Below are 15,875 nucleotides of genomic sequence, written 5' to 3'. Positions count from 1 at the left end.
ACAGCAAGACACTCTCCCCACCGCCCAGAGGCGGAGACAGGCTCACAGAGGTCAAAGCGACCATCACCGTGCGTTAGGATGGGGAGGAGCCTGCGGGAAAGCCCTGTGACCCCACTGACCCCAGAGAGCGAGGGGCCGGACGGTGGCGGCTACACTGGGCTCCGCTCCATGGCTTCCTCCCAGGCCCCCCGTCCGCGGTTCCTGGAGGACCCGGCAGTCCTCCTGGATGGCGGGGGTGGGCTCTCCATCTGCTTGTCCCCACGGCCCTGACCCGCTGACCTCCGCCTCCCGGCTGATTTCTTCACGTTGGTTCAACATTAACCCGGAGGGGTCAGGACCAGCCCGCAGAGTGCTGGGAGCGGACACACCATGGCGCACGTCCGAGGCCTGCGGCTGCCTGGCTGCCTGGCCCTGGCTGCCCTGCTCAGCCTCGCGCACAGCCAGCATGGTAAGAGGGGCGCTGCAAGCTGCGACAGGCCGGCGGATGGGGGTGCGGGCCCGCGGGCTGGGGTCTCCACTGAGAGAAACAGGGCCGGCCCCCAGGTTCCCATCGTGTCCAGCTCAGGGAAGGAGCCGGGCGCTCCGGGCCGGACGGACACTGACTGCGGCTCTCAGGCAATATGGACGGCGGGCTGATCCGTGAAAGGCGGGGGCTAGTGGGCTGCCATTAGCCGCCTTCCGGGTCCTGCCGCCGCCCCGGAGGCCCCCTCCCCCGTTTCGGAAGCCAGCAGGCCGGCCGGGCTTGCTTCCTGCCCCCACGGTGCCCGCTGTCCCACCCTCCTCCCGCTGCAGTGTTCCTGGGCCGTCGGCAAGCATCCTCGCTGCTCCAGAGGGCCCGCCGTGCCAACAAGGGCTTCCTGGAGGAGTTGCGGAAGGGCGACCTGGAGCGAGAGTGCCTGGAGGAGCCCTGCAGCCGCGAGGAGGCCTTCGAGGCCCTGGAGTCTCTCAGCGCCACGGTGAGGCCCCGGTGAGGCAGGGCCCGGCTCCCCCCAAGGGGTCCCCGCTGCAGGAGCACAACGGAGGGGGCCGAACACAGCAGCTCTTTGTCGATCACGTCGTGTGGGCCCCGCTTCACTGGGCCGCTGGGATGGACAGCTCAGTCTCTGTGGGAGGGCCCAGCGCTTTGGCTCTGTCAAGGCCCCGGGGTCTGGCTTCGAGGGAAGGGGGCTCCTCAGTCTTTAGACGTTTGTCTACCTTGGGATCCCTGCAGCTGCTGGCGCTGGCCACACGTCTCAGCTTTAGCTCTGCTGCGACATCTGTGCCCTCCTTGGGCGCTGGGGCCTCAGGGTCCCAGGAGCCCCGTGCGGCCTCCCCTTCCCCAGGGCTCCGCCTGGGCCCCTCCTCGCCAGCCTACCCCACCCACAGAAATCCCTTCCAGTCTTGGCTGACCCGGCAGGGCGGAGGGGTAGAGGCAGCTCGCCTCACGTCCCCAGGGTGTAAGCAGAGTATGGGAAAGGGGGACGTGTAGGGAGAAGACTAAGTTGACTATAAAAAGCAAAAGGGATTGTGCCACAACCTCATACTCAGCCTTGTTTTTCAGGATGTGTTCTGGGCCAAGTACACAGGTGAACACTCAGAAGACTTTGCTCTGGGAGGGGAGTCCTGGGGACCCCAGCTGGAGAGTGCTCCACCCCAGAGAATCTTCTGGTCCATCCAGTCGCCCACCCCTCCACCCCTGCCTCGTTTGTTCCTTCCTTCCTTCCATCCGTCTGCCCATTCCTCTGGTTCTGAATGCCGTCCCACCCTTCCTTGTCCCGTCCCTACCTCAATCTCAGTGGTGTCTCTGGGTCTTTTCTAGCTTGTGAGTCAGCGAGAAATCCTCGAGAAAAGCTCAATGAATGTCTGGAAGGTGAGGAACTGACATGGGGGCGGGGAGACCCCTGTGCAGGACATGAGGGGTCAGCCTGAGACAAGCGCAGAGTAGTGGTGGGGGGTGGTGGCCTCTGGCGGCTGACATGGCCTTTCTGTTCCTGAGGTCAAGGATGCGTCTTTGCCCCTGGCTGTGTGCCTGGCAATCATCCGTAGGATGATTCATTGTGGAGGAGGAAATGAATGAACGTGTCATGAATTAATATTAAGGCGTCATTCTCAGCCAACCCCTGGACCGTGCCAGTCTTCCCCGTGCCCCCAGGGCAGAGCTTCAATAACATCACATTCATTCCCCAGCACCGTCCCCGTTGTCCCCAGAATAAAGCACAGGCTTCTTAGCCTGGTGAATTTGGTAGGTTCTGACCTTAACCTTCCCTTTTAGCCTTCTCTCCTATCGCGCCAACCCTGAAGCCAGAGCCCCTGCTACCTGAAAGCATTTCTCCAAACAGGCCAAGATATGTCAGATCCTGGCCCCTGTTAACACGATTATCTCCCCCCGAGAGTCCTCACTGCTGAACCACCCCACCCTGCCCTGTCCTTCAAGAACCAGTGCAAATAACACCACCTTGCCGAGCCTTCCGGGCACACTGTCCCTCCTCCACCGCATTCCAAATACGCCTTTAGTATGACAGTAGGCCCCTCTCACTAAACCTCTGCAATGTGTCAAGCTCTATGGTCAAGTGCTGGGAATTTTAAGAGAATGAGGGAGCTCATAATTTCATAGGAAAGCAAAAATACAAAATATCAAATTAATGGATGGAAAAGTTCTGTTCCAGGTTCCCAGAGAATTCCAGGAGAGGGAGCGTTTCGTTAGCTGGCAGAATCAAGGACCACTCCCCAGGAGTAGTTTTACTTGTATATGTGGGATGCACTGATGAATAAATAGGAAAGCATCCCAAGGCCAAGGCCCGAGCATGTGCAAAGGCCCTTAGGCTTGAGGACTAAGATAACAGGACAGGCAGACCAGGGCCGGATCCTAAGGACCTCGTTCACGTCTTCGTTCTGCTGTGGGGAGCCACTGGACACGTGCTCCGTGGGGGCAGGGCCCTACCGTGACTCTGACCGCCGTGTTCATTGCCGTGTCCTTGGTACTGGGCACAGCGCCTGTCACATGGACGTCACACAGGGGCGTTCCGTGAACGTTTGGCGCCTGCTGCTCAATGGAGTGTAGCCCTGCTGGGCACAAAGGAAGTGCTGAGTACAGGCAGGCTAAGGGTCGCGGAGCAGAAGCAGCCTGGAGGGGATGGACCAACAGGGCTTTACGAGGAGAGAAAGGCGAGTGGCCGAGTCCTCGGCGTCAGACACCTGGGCTGGGGGTCTCCGCAGGAAACTGCGCTGAAGGCGTGGGGATGAACTACCGCGGGAACGTGAGCGTCACCCGGTCAGGCATCGAGTGCCAGCTGTGGAGGAGTCGCTACCCACATAAGCCGGAGTGAGTGACGGGCAGCGGGCCTGTCTGCTGAGACGCTGGGGGCGAGGAGATGCTGGGCGTGGGGTGGGGCGGGGGAGACTTCTTGCTGAGCCACTTTCTGTCCCAGAATCAACTCTACCACCCACCCGGGGGCTGACCTGCGGGAGAATTTTTGCCGCAACCCAGATGGCAGCCTTACTGGGCCCTGGTGCTACACCACATCCCCTACTCTGCGGAGGGAAGAGTGCAGCATCCCCGTGTGTGGTGAGTGGGGGCAGTCTGTGGCTCACGGCCACGGCCCATGGGTCTGCGCAGGTTGGCAGCGCAGGGCGGGAATCGAGATGCCCTCTGACCGGGGTTAGTTACTGACACTTCCCGGTTAGTGACATCAGGAGGCCAGAGCGAGTCCACTTCCAGCCTCCTCTCCGTCCCCAGCTTTTGCTTCCTTACAATCCAGGACATGGCTCATTCTAAATATGCTTTCCTTCCTGCTCGGGGCCTTCTTCTCTCCAGGAAGCCCTTCCTAACCATCTCAGTCCACATGCCCTTTTTATGAGCAGCAACAGCAAGCCTCGTACAGTCCAGCCCTGCATGAGTCTCATGATTAATTCCCATCAGGTGACAGCTAGCTATAGTTACAATATTCCCGCAAAGCCCACAAAATGACCAACAAACCACAAAAGCTCGGGGGCAGTAAGCGTTTATTTTTTATGTGTCCGGGGGTAGGCTGGGGTGGCTCTGCTCCTTGCAGCCGCATTCGATCATGTGTCTGTGGGGTCCAGATGTAGGCTGGGCTCAGTCGCTTCAAACAAAGGGTCCAGCTGAGCTCGGCTCCATGGGTGAGTGGATCCAGGTCTGCTCTTCCACAGGTGAGGGAGGCAGAAAGCCTGCAGCTTCTTCCATGGGATGGCAGAAATACCAAACAGTAAACAGAAGCACACAGAACTGGCAGAGTCAGTTCTGCCCACATGCCTTTGGCCAGAGCAAGTCAAGTGATCAAGGCCAAGGTCGAGAGGTGGAGGCTACACTTTGTTTTTAAAATAACAGGACAAAAAGATAAATAAATAAATTAAATAACAGGACAGAGGGTGTGGAGATTCAGGCAGGGGTAACGAATTAGTGCCAGTAACTCAATCTACCAAACATGGGTTGCTCTCTTTTGCCATCCTCGGTGGATCCAGCTATCTGTCCTATGGGCCTTTGTGAAAACACAGAATCCCTTAGACTCTGGGCGGGCACTAGCAATGGAGTACAGATAGCGTAGGAGGTGAAACCTGGGTACTGTCCCTGGCTAGTCACGCCCCAGACACGTGCGCCAGATCTTTTGTTCAAATATCAACAACCCTGCAAAAAAAAAAACCTCATTAGTGATCCCTTTTACAGGCAAGCGGACTGCGCTCAGAGAGGTTAAGTGACTTGACATCATATAGGTCAAAGGTCACGGGGCAGAGCTTCCCATCCTGTCTGGCTTCACTGTGGTCCCACGCTCTCTGCTCTCCGTGTCTCCTCGCCCACCAGGCCAGGACCGAGTCACAGCGGAACTGATCCCGCGGTCGGGAGGCTCCACCCTTAGGCAGTCGCCCGGACCGGAAACGTGCATCCCGGACCGCGGCCGGCAGTACCGGGGGCGCCTGGCGGTGACCACACACGGGTCCCGCTGCCTTGCCTGGAGCAGCGAGCAGGCCAAGGCTCTGAGCAAGGACCAGGACTTCAACCCGGCCGTGCCCCTGGTGGAGAACTTCTGCCGCAACCCAGACGGGGATGAGGAGGGCGCCTGGTGCTACGTGGCCGGCCAGCCTGGCGGCTTTGAGTACTGTGACCTGGACTACTGCGGTGAGAGGGCAGGGCCTGGCGGTCAGAGCAGGAACAGTGCCTTCCCTGGCCCTGGGCTTCCCACGTGTGCAGAGGGCCTTCCTGACCTGCCCCTCCTGAGCCGGGCAGGGGCGAGCCTAGCCGCTGCGCACAGCTGAGGCCAGTGAGGCCGGCCAGCTGCGATGCGCTAGTAACCCAGGTGCGCCTGCACACTTAACCTCCACGCCTCACGGCCTCCGCGGCCGCCCCGGGGTGGGGGCTCGGGGAGGCCCAGGCGGCGGGTGAGGCATGGCCCGGCCCAGCCGCAGCCGGTGTCTGGGTCCCTGCAGGGGAGCCGGTAGATGCGGACCTGGGAGACGGGCTGGGTGAGGACCCGGACGCGGCCATCGAAGGACGGACGTCCGAGGGCCATTTCCAGCCCTTCTTCAACGAGAAGACCTTCGGCTCCGGGGAGGCCGGTAAGGCGCGGGGGTCACGGCGTCCGGCCGGGCAGGCGGGGGCGCGGCGGCCCTCCGCTTCTCACGGTCCCGCTTGCCCCTTAGACTGTGGCCTGCGACCCCTGTTCGAGAAGAAGAAGCTGCAGGACCAAACGGAGACGGAGCTTTTCGAGTCCTACATCGAGGGGCGCATCGTGGAGGGTCAGGACGCGGAGGTTGGCCTGGCGCCCTGGTGCGTGCTCCTCGCCTCCCCCGCCCCCCACCCCGCGCCCCGGAGCCTTCTCCGTGCTCACAGACTTAGGCTCCACTGTAACCTAGCCCGGCACCAGCATCGCCTCGAATCCTCACTGCCACCTATTTAGATTTGAGTTTGTTACTTCTCCATATCAGATGGTGAAGCTGAGGCTCAGAGCGCTTAAGGAACTCGTCTAAGTGATGCTGTTAGTGAATGGGTTACATGGCAGGACTCAATTCCAGTTCTTCTGACCCCAGAGCTCTGCTAAGCTATGCCAACTCTGGCCTGGAAGAAGCTCGACGGGGGGAAGGAGAGGTGCAAAAAGCAGGTGGCTGCCCCTTGGTGTCACATGCATGCTCTGTCCCCAGGGGTAGCCAGGTCAAGCTGGGGTCTGGGCCCAGCCCTTAGCTCTGTCCTTAGTTCTTAAACTTAGGACTTTCTGCTTGTTCTTGTTGTTAATTCACTCAGTTGTGTCCGCTGCAACCCCATGGACTGCAGCACGCCAGGCTTCCCTGTCCTTCACTCTCTCCCAGAGCTTGCTCAAACTCATGGCCATTGAGTTGGTGATGCCATCCAACCATCTCAGCCTCTGTTGTCCCCTTCTCCTCCTGCCCTCAATCTTTCCCAGCATCAGGGTCTTTTCCAATGAGTCAGCTCTTCTCATCAGGTGGCCAAAGGACTGCAGTGTCGGCATCAGTCCTTCCAATGAATATTCAGAATTGATATCCTTTAGATTGACTGGTTTGATTTCCTTGCTGTCCAGGGGACTGGCAAGAGTCTTCTCCAACACCACAGTTCAAAAGCATCCATTTTTCGGCGCTCTGCCTTCTTTATGGTACAACTCTCACATCCGCACATGACTACTGGAAAAACCATAGCTTTGACTAGATAGACCTTTCTGCTTGCAGGGCTGGTGAATGGGGCAGCCCCCGCCCCCCGACCCAACCCTGCCACCTCCTAATGCTTCCCACTTCTTCCCTCAGGCAGGTGATGATTTTTCGGAAGAGCCCCCAGGAGCTGCTGTGTGGAGCCAGCCTCATCAGTGACCGCTGGGTCCTCACGGCCGCCCACTGTCTTCTGTATCCGCCTTGGGACAAGAACTTCACTAAGGACGACCTTCTGGTGCGCATCGGCAAGCACTCCCGCACCAGGTACAGAAGGGGGGCCCCGGGTGTCTGGTGGGGGTCTGAGTCCTCCAGAGGGGCTGTGAGGGCTCCAGTGGCCCTGAGACCCCGGAGATTTGTCTGTACGTCTCTCACGGTAGAAAACCCAGCAGTCTCTGCTGTGAAGTCTGTTTGGCCATGTCCTGACCAAAGCTTGGACCTGGGGACAGAGAAACTAAGCCTTCGCAGAGAACAGACTCCTGGCCTGCCCTTGGCGCCCTTCCAGGCATCAGGACATGGCCCAGGTGTGACCCCTGAGTAGAGGCTGTTTGGGTCAGGGCCCGCAGCCTGTGTCCTCCTGCTAACTGCCTGGGCTGCTTGATCCTGAAGACTTGGGGCAGCTTCAGGTCGGGAAGAAGCTGCCGGGGGTGCTGCCAAGGCAGGAGCCGGCCCTCTGGTTACCCTGACTTCCAGCGCCTGAGGGCAGGCAGTTTGCCTCCTCAAGGAACCTGCCGACTTCCCTGGGTGGCCTGCAGCTTCTGTTTCTTCTCTGCTGGGGTCTGCACAGGTATGAGCGGAAGGTCGAGAAGATCTCCATGCTGGACAAGATCTACATCCACCCCAGGTACAACTGGAAGGAGAATCTAGACCGGGACATCGCCCTGCTGAAGCTCAAGAGGCCCATCGAATTCTCCGACTACATCCACCCCGTGTGCCTGCCCGACAAGGAGACAGCAGCCAAGTGGGGCAGCCAGGAGGGCAGCCGGGGGAGGCGGGCGGCTCATGGCTAAGGGGGCCTGGGCTGGGTTCTGGGCCCGACTCTGACATCCTGTTGCCTTGCTGAATCTCCTTCCCGTTTCCAGGCCTCGGGCCTTCCTGCACGGGGGTCTTAGACTCGGGTCTCTAAGGGGGTGATGCTGGGTTGGGGCCGGGAGGCTCCTGGGCGGGCCTGTTCTCACTGGATCCTTCTCCCTTCCCCAAAGGCTGCTCCAGGCTGGGTTCAAAGGGCGGGTGACGGGCTGGGGCAACCGGAGGGAGACGTGGACCACCAGCGTTACCGAGGTGCAGCCCAGCGTCCTACAGGTGGTCAACCTGCCTCTCGTGGAGAGGCCAGTGTGCAAGGCCTCCACCCGGATCCGCATCACCGACAACATGTTCTGTGCTGGCAAGTCCCCTGGGCGTGGCCGGGCTGGGTTGGGAGGATGAGACGTGTTAACAGCGCAGGCCTGTGTTTAAGTCCTGGCTTCGCTTTATTTGTTTACGTATTATACATTTTTTTTTTTTAATTTTTATTAGTTGGAGGCTAATTACTTTACATCATTACAGTAGTTTTTGTTATACATTGAAATGAATTAGCCATGGATTTACATGTATTCCCCATCCCAATCCCCCCTCCCACCTCCCTCTCCACCCGATCCCTCTGGGTCTTCCCAGTGCACCAGGCCCGAGCACTTGTCTCATGTAACCAACCTGGGCTGGTGATCTGTTTCACCCTAGATAATATACATGTTTCAATGCTGTTCTCTTGAAACATCCCACCCTCACCTTCTCCCAGAGTCCACAAGTCTGTTCTATACATCTGAGTCTCTTTTTCTGTTCTGCATATAGGGCCATTGTTACCATCTTTCTAAAGTCCATATATATGTGTGAAACTGGAGCCCATTATACAGAGCGAAGTAAGCCAGAAAGATAAAGACCATTACAGTATACTAACACGTATTATACATTTTATTTAAACATAGTTGATATACAATGTTAGTGTCAGGTGTACAACATAGTGATTCAGTGTTGATAGCTTATACTCCATTTAAAGTTATTACAAAATAACGGCTGTGTTTCCCTCTGCTGTTCAGTGGATCTTGCTAATTTACTTTGTATGTGGTGGTTTGTCTGTCTTAACCCCCGAGCCCTGTCTTGCCCCTCCGCACTTCCCGGTCCCCATGGGTAACTCCTACTTTCTTCTGTCCGTGAGTCTGTTTTTCTTTTGTTATATTCATCTGCTTTATTTTTAGGACTCCACAGACAAGTGATAACACAGTATTTGTCTTTCTCAGTCTGACTTATTTCACTAAGCATACTGCCCTCTAGGTCCATCCATGTTATTGGAAATGGCAGAATTTCATTCTTTTTTAAGGCTGAGTAATATTGTGCATGCGTGTGTATACACACACACACACACACACACACACATGCTATATCGTCTTCATCTGTTCATTTGTTGATGGATGCTTAGGTTTTTGCCTTGCATTATTGCCCTTCCCAGATATTGTGTTTTTCTTTTTTTTTTTCACAGATTGAACGTTTGTGTCAAGCAGGTCTATGGGAGCCATTTTACCAACATTTGCTCACTTCACATTTCTGTGTCACATTTTAGGAATTCTTACAATGTGTCAAAAATTTTCCATCATTGTTATATTTGTTAATGGTGATCTGTGACCAGATGTTACTATTGCAGTTGTTTTGGGGCATCATGAGCTGCACCCATATAAGACAGCAAACTGTTCTGACTGCCCCTCTTTCCTCGGGCCTCTATTCTCTGAGACACAAGACTATGGCAATTAGGCCAGTTAATAACGCTACCACAGCCTCTAAATGTTCAAGTGAAAGGAAGAGCTGCACCTGTCTCATTTTAAATCAAAATCTAGAAATGATTAAGCTTAAGGAGCAAGGCATGTTGAAAGTCAAAGCCTAGCCCTCTTGTGTCAAACAGTTAGCCAAGCTGTAAGTGCAAAGGAAGACTTCTAAAGGGAAAGTGCTATTCTAGAGACTTCCCTTGCGGTTCAGTGGTTAAGAGTCCATGCTTCCACTGCAGGGGGCACAGGTTCAATCCCTGGTCGAAGGACTAAGATGCTGCAGGCCATGCAGTGTGACCCCTCACCCCCCAAAAGAAGTGCTATTATAGTGAGCCATAAATAGTAAGAAAGTAAAACAGCCTGATTGCTGATATGAAGAAAATTTTAGTGGTCTGGATAGAATTAGCCGCAGCATTCCCTTAAGCCAAAACTTAGAAGCTCGCAGAGATTAATTCATAAGATTTAGGGAAAGAAGCTGTTTTCATAACATCCAAGTGCAACGTGAAGCAGTAAGTTATTCAGAGGATTCAGCTAAGATAATTTATGAAAATGACTATACTAAACCACTGATTTCCAATGCAGACAAAACCACCTTATATTGGAAGAAGATGCCCTCTAGGACTTTCATAGTTAGGAGAAATCAATGCCTGGCTTCAAAGCTTTAAAGGATAGACTGGCTCTCTTGTTAGGGGCTGATACAGCTGGTGACTTAAAGTTGAAGCCAATATTCTTTTACCCTTAAGAAAATCCTAGGACCCTTAAAGAGTTAGTCACTCAGTCATGTCCAACTTTTTGCAACCCCATGGACTGTAGCCAGCCAGGCTCCTCTGTTCATGGAATTCTTCAGGCAGGAATACTAGAATGGGTGGCACTTTCCTTCTTCAGAGGATCTTCCTGTCTCGGGGATCGAACCCAGGTCTCCTGCATTGCAGGGAGATTCTTTACCACTTGAGCCCCCAGCCCTTCAGAATTATGTTAAATCTACTCTTCCTGTGTTCCCTAATTGGAACAGCAAAGCCTGATAGCACATCTGTTTACAATATAGATTACTGAATGTTTTAAGTCCATTGTTGAAACCTGATGCTCAGGAAAAAAAAGATTCCTTTCAAAATATTCCTTCTCATTGACGATGCACCTGGTTACCCAAGAGTTCTGATGAAGACATACCACAAGATTAATGTTTTCATGCCTACTAACACATCCAATCTGCAGCCCATGGATCAAGAAGTAGTTTTGGCTTTCAAGTCTTATGATTTTAAGAAATACATTTTATAAGTCTATAGCTGCCATAGATGGTAATTCCTCTGATGGATCTGGGCAAAGTAAATTGAAAAGCTTATGGAAAGGACTCACCATTCTAGATGCCATTAAGAACATTTGTGATTCATGAAAAGAGGTCAAAATGTCGACATGAACAGGAGTTTGGAAGTTGTTCCAATCCTCATGGATGACTTTGAGGGGTTCACAACATCAGTGTAGGAAGTATTAATAGGTTGATGCAAACGTAGTTGCGTTGTGTTTTTTGCGGTTTTGCATCATGAGTTAACTCATAGCTAGGCTCTTTATTAATTGAAATTGGAACCACTACTATCAACATGTTTTTGTCACTGAGAAATGAGTTTGCTTATTCCTGTAGCATACAAATCCATGCTTCGGGATTCAGTGAACTCTTAGAAAGCATCTTCTGCCTCCTGCTGGTTGTGGAAGTGTTATTCCCTGCAAAAAGTTGTTGGAAAAAAAAAAGTTGTTGAGATGCTTAAAGACATGGTAGTTGGTTGGCGAGAGGTCAGGTGAATATGACAGATGAGGCAAAACTTGAGCCCAGTTCATTCAACTTTTGAAGCGTTGGTTGTACAGTGTGTGGTTGAGTGTTGTCAAGAAGAGTTGGGCCCTGTCTGTTGAGCGATGCCAGCTGCAGGTATTGCAGTTTTGGTGCATCGCATCGATGTGCTGAGCATACTTCTCAGATGTAATGGTTTCTCTGGGATTCAGAAAGCTGTAGAGGATTAGATGGGCAGGAGATCAGCAAACAGTGATGCAAGTGGTGCAAGTTGGCTTTGGGAAATGCTTTGGAGCCTCTTGGTTCAGTGACTGAGCTGGTCGTCGCTGGTTGTCATTTAAAATCCACTCATCGAGCACATCACAATCCAACTGGGAAATGGTTAGTTGTTTTTGTATGGAATAAGAGAAGACGATGTTTTTGATTTGCGGTCAGCTCATGAGACACCCACTTATCAAGCTTTTTCACCTTTCCCATTTGCTTCAAATGCCAAACAACTGTTGAATGGTCAATGTTGAGTTCTTCAGCATCTTCTCGTGTGGCTGTAAGAGGATCAGCTTTGATGATCCTCTCAGTTGTTCTTTGTTAACTTCCAATGGCTGGCCACTATGGTCCTCATCTTCAAGACTCTCGTCTCCTCTGCAAAACTTCTTGAACCACCACTGCACTGTACGTCCGTTGGCAGTTCCTGATCCAAATGTGTTGTTGATATTGTGAGTTGTTTCAAACAGTTTCATGTGATCAGGAAGGTTTGCATTTCTGTTCTGGTCATTGTCTTTGGTCTTACCCCTTTTTGAAAGGCCTTTAGTTCCTTCTAGTCTTTTATTTGTTGTGTGGATGGGGAAACAATGGAAACGGTGACAGACTTTATTTTGTTGGGCTCCAAAATCACTGCAGATGGTGACTGCAGCCATGAAATTAAAAGACACTTGCTCCTTGGACGAAAAGCTATGACCAACCTAGACAGCATATTAAAAAGCAGAGACATTACTTTGCTGACAAAGGTCTGTTTAGTCAAAGCTATGGTTTTTCCAGTAGTCATGTATGGATGTGAGATTTGGACCATGAAGAAAGCTGAACACTGAAGAATTGATGCTTTTGAACTGTGGTGTTGGAGAAGACTCTTGAGAGTCCCTTGGACTGCAAGGAGATCCAACCAGTCCATCCTAAAGGAAATTAGTCCTGAATATTCATTGGAAGGACTGATGCTGAAGCTGAAACTCCAGTACTTTGGGCACCTGATGTGAAGAACTGACTCACTGGAAAAGACCGTGATGCTGGGAAAGATTGAAGGTGGGAGGAGAAGGGGACGACAGAGGATGAGATGGTTGGATGGCATCATCAACTCAATGGACATGAGTTTGAGCAAGCTCTGGGAGTTGGTGATGGACAGGGAAGCCTGGTGTGCTATAGTCCATGGGGTCGCAAAGAGTCGGACACGACTGAGCGACTGAACTGAAATTGACACTGAATTGTTGTGTAGTCAATAGGAGGGAGTTACAAGCAGTGAGTGTACTTTCTTTTTTCCTCTCATACTTTTATTGTATTCTTCCTACTTGTTGGAAGTTAATCAGCCCTTTTGCTGAGGCATCCATCTCCTGGTTGGATGAAGCTTGTACACTAGTAGATTTTTCAAGAGGGCTATGAGTAAAGAATTTCCTGAGTTCTAACCTGTAACTAACTGGTTTTCTGTAGCCTTGATACCTCAAGTTCAGCAGCATTGGATATAAAATCCATGGTTTAAGTTTTCCTCCCTTGAATTTGTTGTTACTTACTTTGTATGTTGTTTTCAAAGTCTGATGCCAAGTGTAATTCTTTTGCTCTTGCCAAGGGAGTTGGTTTTTTTTGCTTGGAGGCTTTGAAGGTTTTTTCTTCATCTTTGAAGTCTCAGTTTCTTAGGATAGGTCTCAGAGTTGAGTGTTGTTTTTTTTTTCCCCCAGAGTTGAGTGTTTTAAATCAGCTTTGCCAGGTTCCCAGTGGGTCCTTTCAATATGCACATCTGATCTTTTATTTCTATGAAGTTTTCTTGGACTATATCATACATATTAATTCTGTTCCATTGCTTCCTTTCTTCCCTTAGTCTGAGTTCCATTTCAACCACTTTCTGCTTTTAACTACTTATCATTGTTTTGTCTGTTTAATTTTTGAATTTCTGATTCATTTTTCAGACACCAAAATTTTGCTTGAGGATATCTTTTCTTGTTTTTGGCCGGCTTGCAGGGGTTGAACCAGGGGTTGAACCAGGGTCATGGTAGTGAAAGCCTGGAATCCTAACCACTAGGCTGTCAGGGAATTCCCCACCTGATATTTACTTCAGTCACAGTTTTCTTCCGATTTATGGTTGTGTTTGGGGAGTTTCTGTTAGCTGAGCTATTTTTGTTCATATTTGTTGTTGTCCTGTTGTATCTTTGTATAGGTCTACTTAGTTTTCATCTATTCATTTTGCAGATTTGGGGTTATTTACAAGATTCCTAACTCCTATGCATCTATTTCTTTGATCTAGTAGATATTTTTCCCTCATCTCCACATAAGTTTTGATATTAAGTGTACAGTTAGATACATTAGTAAATGTACATTAATTATTGTATCTAACTAACGGCTCAGATGGTAAAGAACCTGCAAATCTGCCTGCAAAGCAGGAGACCTGGGTTCAATCCCTGGGTTGGGGAGATCCCCTGGAGATGGGAATGGCAACCCACTCCAGTATTCTTGCCTGGAGAATCCCATGGACAGAGGGGTCTGGTGGGCATCAGTCCTTGCGTTCGCAGAGTTGGACACAACGGAGTGACTAACACTTTCACCGTTAGATGCATTAAAGCAGTTTGAAGTCTGGGTGTTCTCTGGGTTACACTTAGGTTGAAGGTGTAGTTCTTGTGTAGCTTTTGTTGTTCTTTGAGCTCCTCTGCGTTGTTTGTGGCGGATACTTGGGGATGTCTGGGTAAAGGCAACTGCCATTATTCTCAGCTACCTGTCAGTCTGACGTGTTTAAGTCGCTCGGCCTGTTGGGTGGAGCCTGGATTGTAGGCGGCCAGAGGAGAGGGAGAGGAAGCAGCGGTTCGGGGGAGAGTGGCATGTGATGGGCCTGGGTGCGGAAGTGGTGAGGAGTGGCGGGGCTGAGGCCGTACGTCGAAGACAGAGCTGACAAAATCTGCCTGGGTTTGGCTGTGTGGGGTGAGGCCATGCGCAGAGTCAGGAGGGCTGGAAGCAGCCGGTGGGCACTCACCCGGAGGATCTCTGGAGGGGAGAGTGGCTGGAGCGTGAGCTGGCCCCTCCCTGAGCACTGTGGTTCTCTCTCAAGGTTATAAGCCTGGTGAAGGCAAACGAGGGGATGCCTGTGAGGGCGACAGCGGGGGACCCTTCGTCATGAAGGTAAGCGCCTCAGAAGGCCCGGAGCTGGTGGGTAGATCCTTCTGGGCGGGCGGGGAGGGACCTGAGTTTTCAGGAACAATCGCTTGACCCTACCTTGGACTTGACTCTACTGGAAACCCCATGTTTCTTCCTCAGAGCCCCTATAACAACCGCTGGTATCAAATGGGCATCGTCTCATGGGGTGAAGGCTGTGACAGGGATGGAAAATACGGCTTCTATACACACGTCTTCCGCCTGAAGAAGTGGATACAGAAGGTCATTGATCGGTTCTGAAGTTAGGGAGCCACCCACATTCCAGGCTCCTCACTGCAAAATCACAGAGCCCAATCCAGTGAAAGAATTATTTTTGTGGTTTGTTCCTAAAACTATCTTTCTCAATAAAAGTGACTCTATCAAGGAGCCTCGGGACTCCCAGTGCTGTTCATGGGGCAGGTCAGGAAGAGCCAGTCCCACCACTGGACAAGCGGCACACGAAAGATCCGCCGCCCCTAGAAGAGGGCCAGGTGAGAGGGGAGATGGCAGCCTGAACTTAGGAGCATTTCAGATGTTCCAGGCTTGCGGCCTTCGTGGATTATGTCATGTAATCCTCACACAAGGTAGTAAACTGAGACTTGGAGAAGTACCTTGTCCAAGGTCACATGGCTACGAAGGGTCAAAGTCTGACTTGAATTGTAGGAGATGCTGAAGCCTGTGCTGGACTGTGAAGAGCTTGTCCTGGGACAAGCCTCCAGAGAAGAGGCTGGAGGAGGGCAGGCTAGTGAGGGGTGAGCAGTTACATCCATCTGATGTCGCTACGGGACTTCCCAGGCGGTGCTAGAGGTAAAGGACCCACCTGCCAGTAAATGCAGCAGAGGCAAGAGGCCGGGGAGGGGGAGCCCGACCCCTGGGTTGGGAAGATCCCCTGGAGTAGGAAATGACACCCCTCTCCAGGATTCTTGCCTGGGAAATTCAACTGGTTACTCTGGGGGGGGGGGTGGTGGTGCAAAGAGTCGGATGTGACTGAGCACAGATTATTAAAATATCAGATGTATGCCCCCAAAGGCTCAGTATTTTAAGTGTCTTCACTCTAAAGGGTTGTGGGATAGCAGATTGGAGTAGGGGCCCTAGCATCAGACTGCCGGAAGGTGTTAGTCGCTCAGTCGTGTCCGACTCTTTGCGACCCCGTGGACTGTAGCCCACCAGGCTCCTCTGTCTGTGGAATTCTCCAGGCAAGAATACTTTAGTGGGCAGCCATCCAGGGGATCTTCTCAACCTAGGGATCAAACCCGCGTGTCCTGCGCTGCAGG

At 52.3% G+C, this 15,875-nt stretch overlaps 1 protein-coding gene across 1 annotated transcript; it reads left to right on the top strand.

Moving 5' to 3' along the window:
- The first annotated feature begins 346 nt into the window (after positions 1-346).
- F2 (coagulation factor II, thrombin) lies at positions 347-14,988 on the top strand. Its single transcript, XM_020881823.2, has 14 exons — positions 347-448; positions 793-956; positions 1,541-1,565; positions 1,799-1,849; positions 3,196-3,301; positions 3,408-3,544; positions 4,799-5,113; positions 5,422-5,550; positions 5,635-5,761; positions 6,748-6,915; positions 7,436-7,609; positions 7,851-8,032; positions 14,519-14,589; positions 14,725-14,988. Exons 1-14 carry the CDS (start codon positions 370-372, stop codon positions 14,860-14,862), a joined length of 1,866 nt encoding a protein of 621 aa, XP_020737482.2. The 5' UTR covers positions 347-369; the 3' UTR covers positions 14,863-14,988.
- Positions 14,989-15,875: the final 887 nt, after the last annotated feature.

Source organism: Odocoileus virginianus, chromosome 10, assembly GCF_023699985.2.
Source record: "Odocoileus virginianus isolate 20LAN1187 ecotype Illinois chromosome 10, Ovbor_1.2, whole genome shotgun sequence".
Classification (NCBI taxonomy): Eukaryota; Metazoa; Chordata; class Mammalia; order Artiodactyla; family Cervidae; genus Odocoileus; species Odocoileus virginianus.
Note: the sequence above shows the minus strand (reverse complement) of the source record. Positions and strands in the feature narration are given on the sequence as shown.

Excerpts from the sequence above, each read along its gene's own strand:
- F2 (XM_020881823.2), top strand. The coding sequence starts at position 370 with ATGGCGCACGTCCGAGGCCTGCGGCTGCCTGGCTGCCTGGCCCTGGCT. Across the intron at positions 1,850-3,195 it reads GCTCAATGAATGTCTGGAAG|GAAACTGCGCTGAAGGCGTG; the intron begins GTGAGGAACTGA and ends GGGTCTCCGCAG. Across the intron at positions 5,551-5,634 it reads CTTCGGCTCCGGGGAGGCCG|ACTGTGGCCTGCGACCCCTG; the intron begins GTAAGGCGCGGG and ends CTTGCCCCTTAG.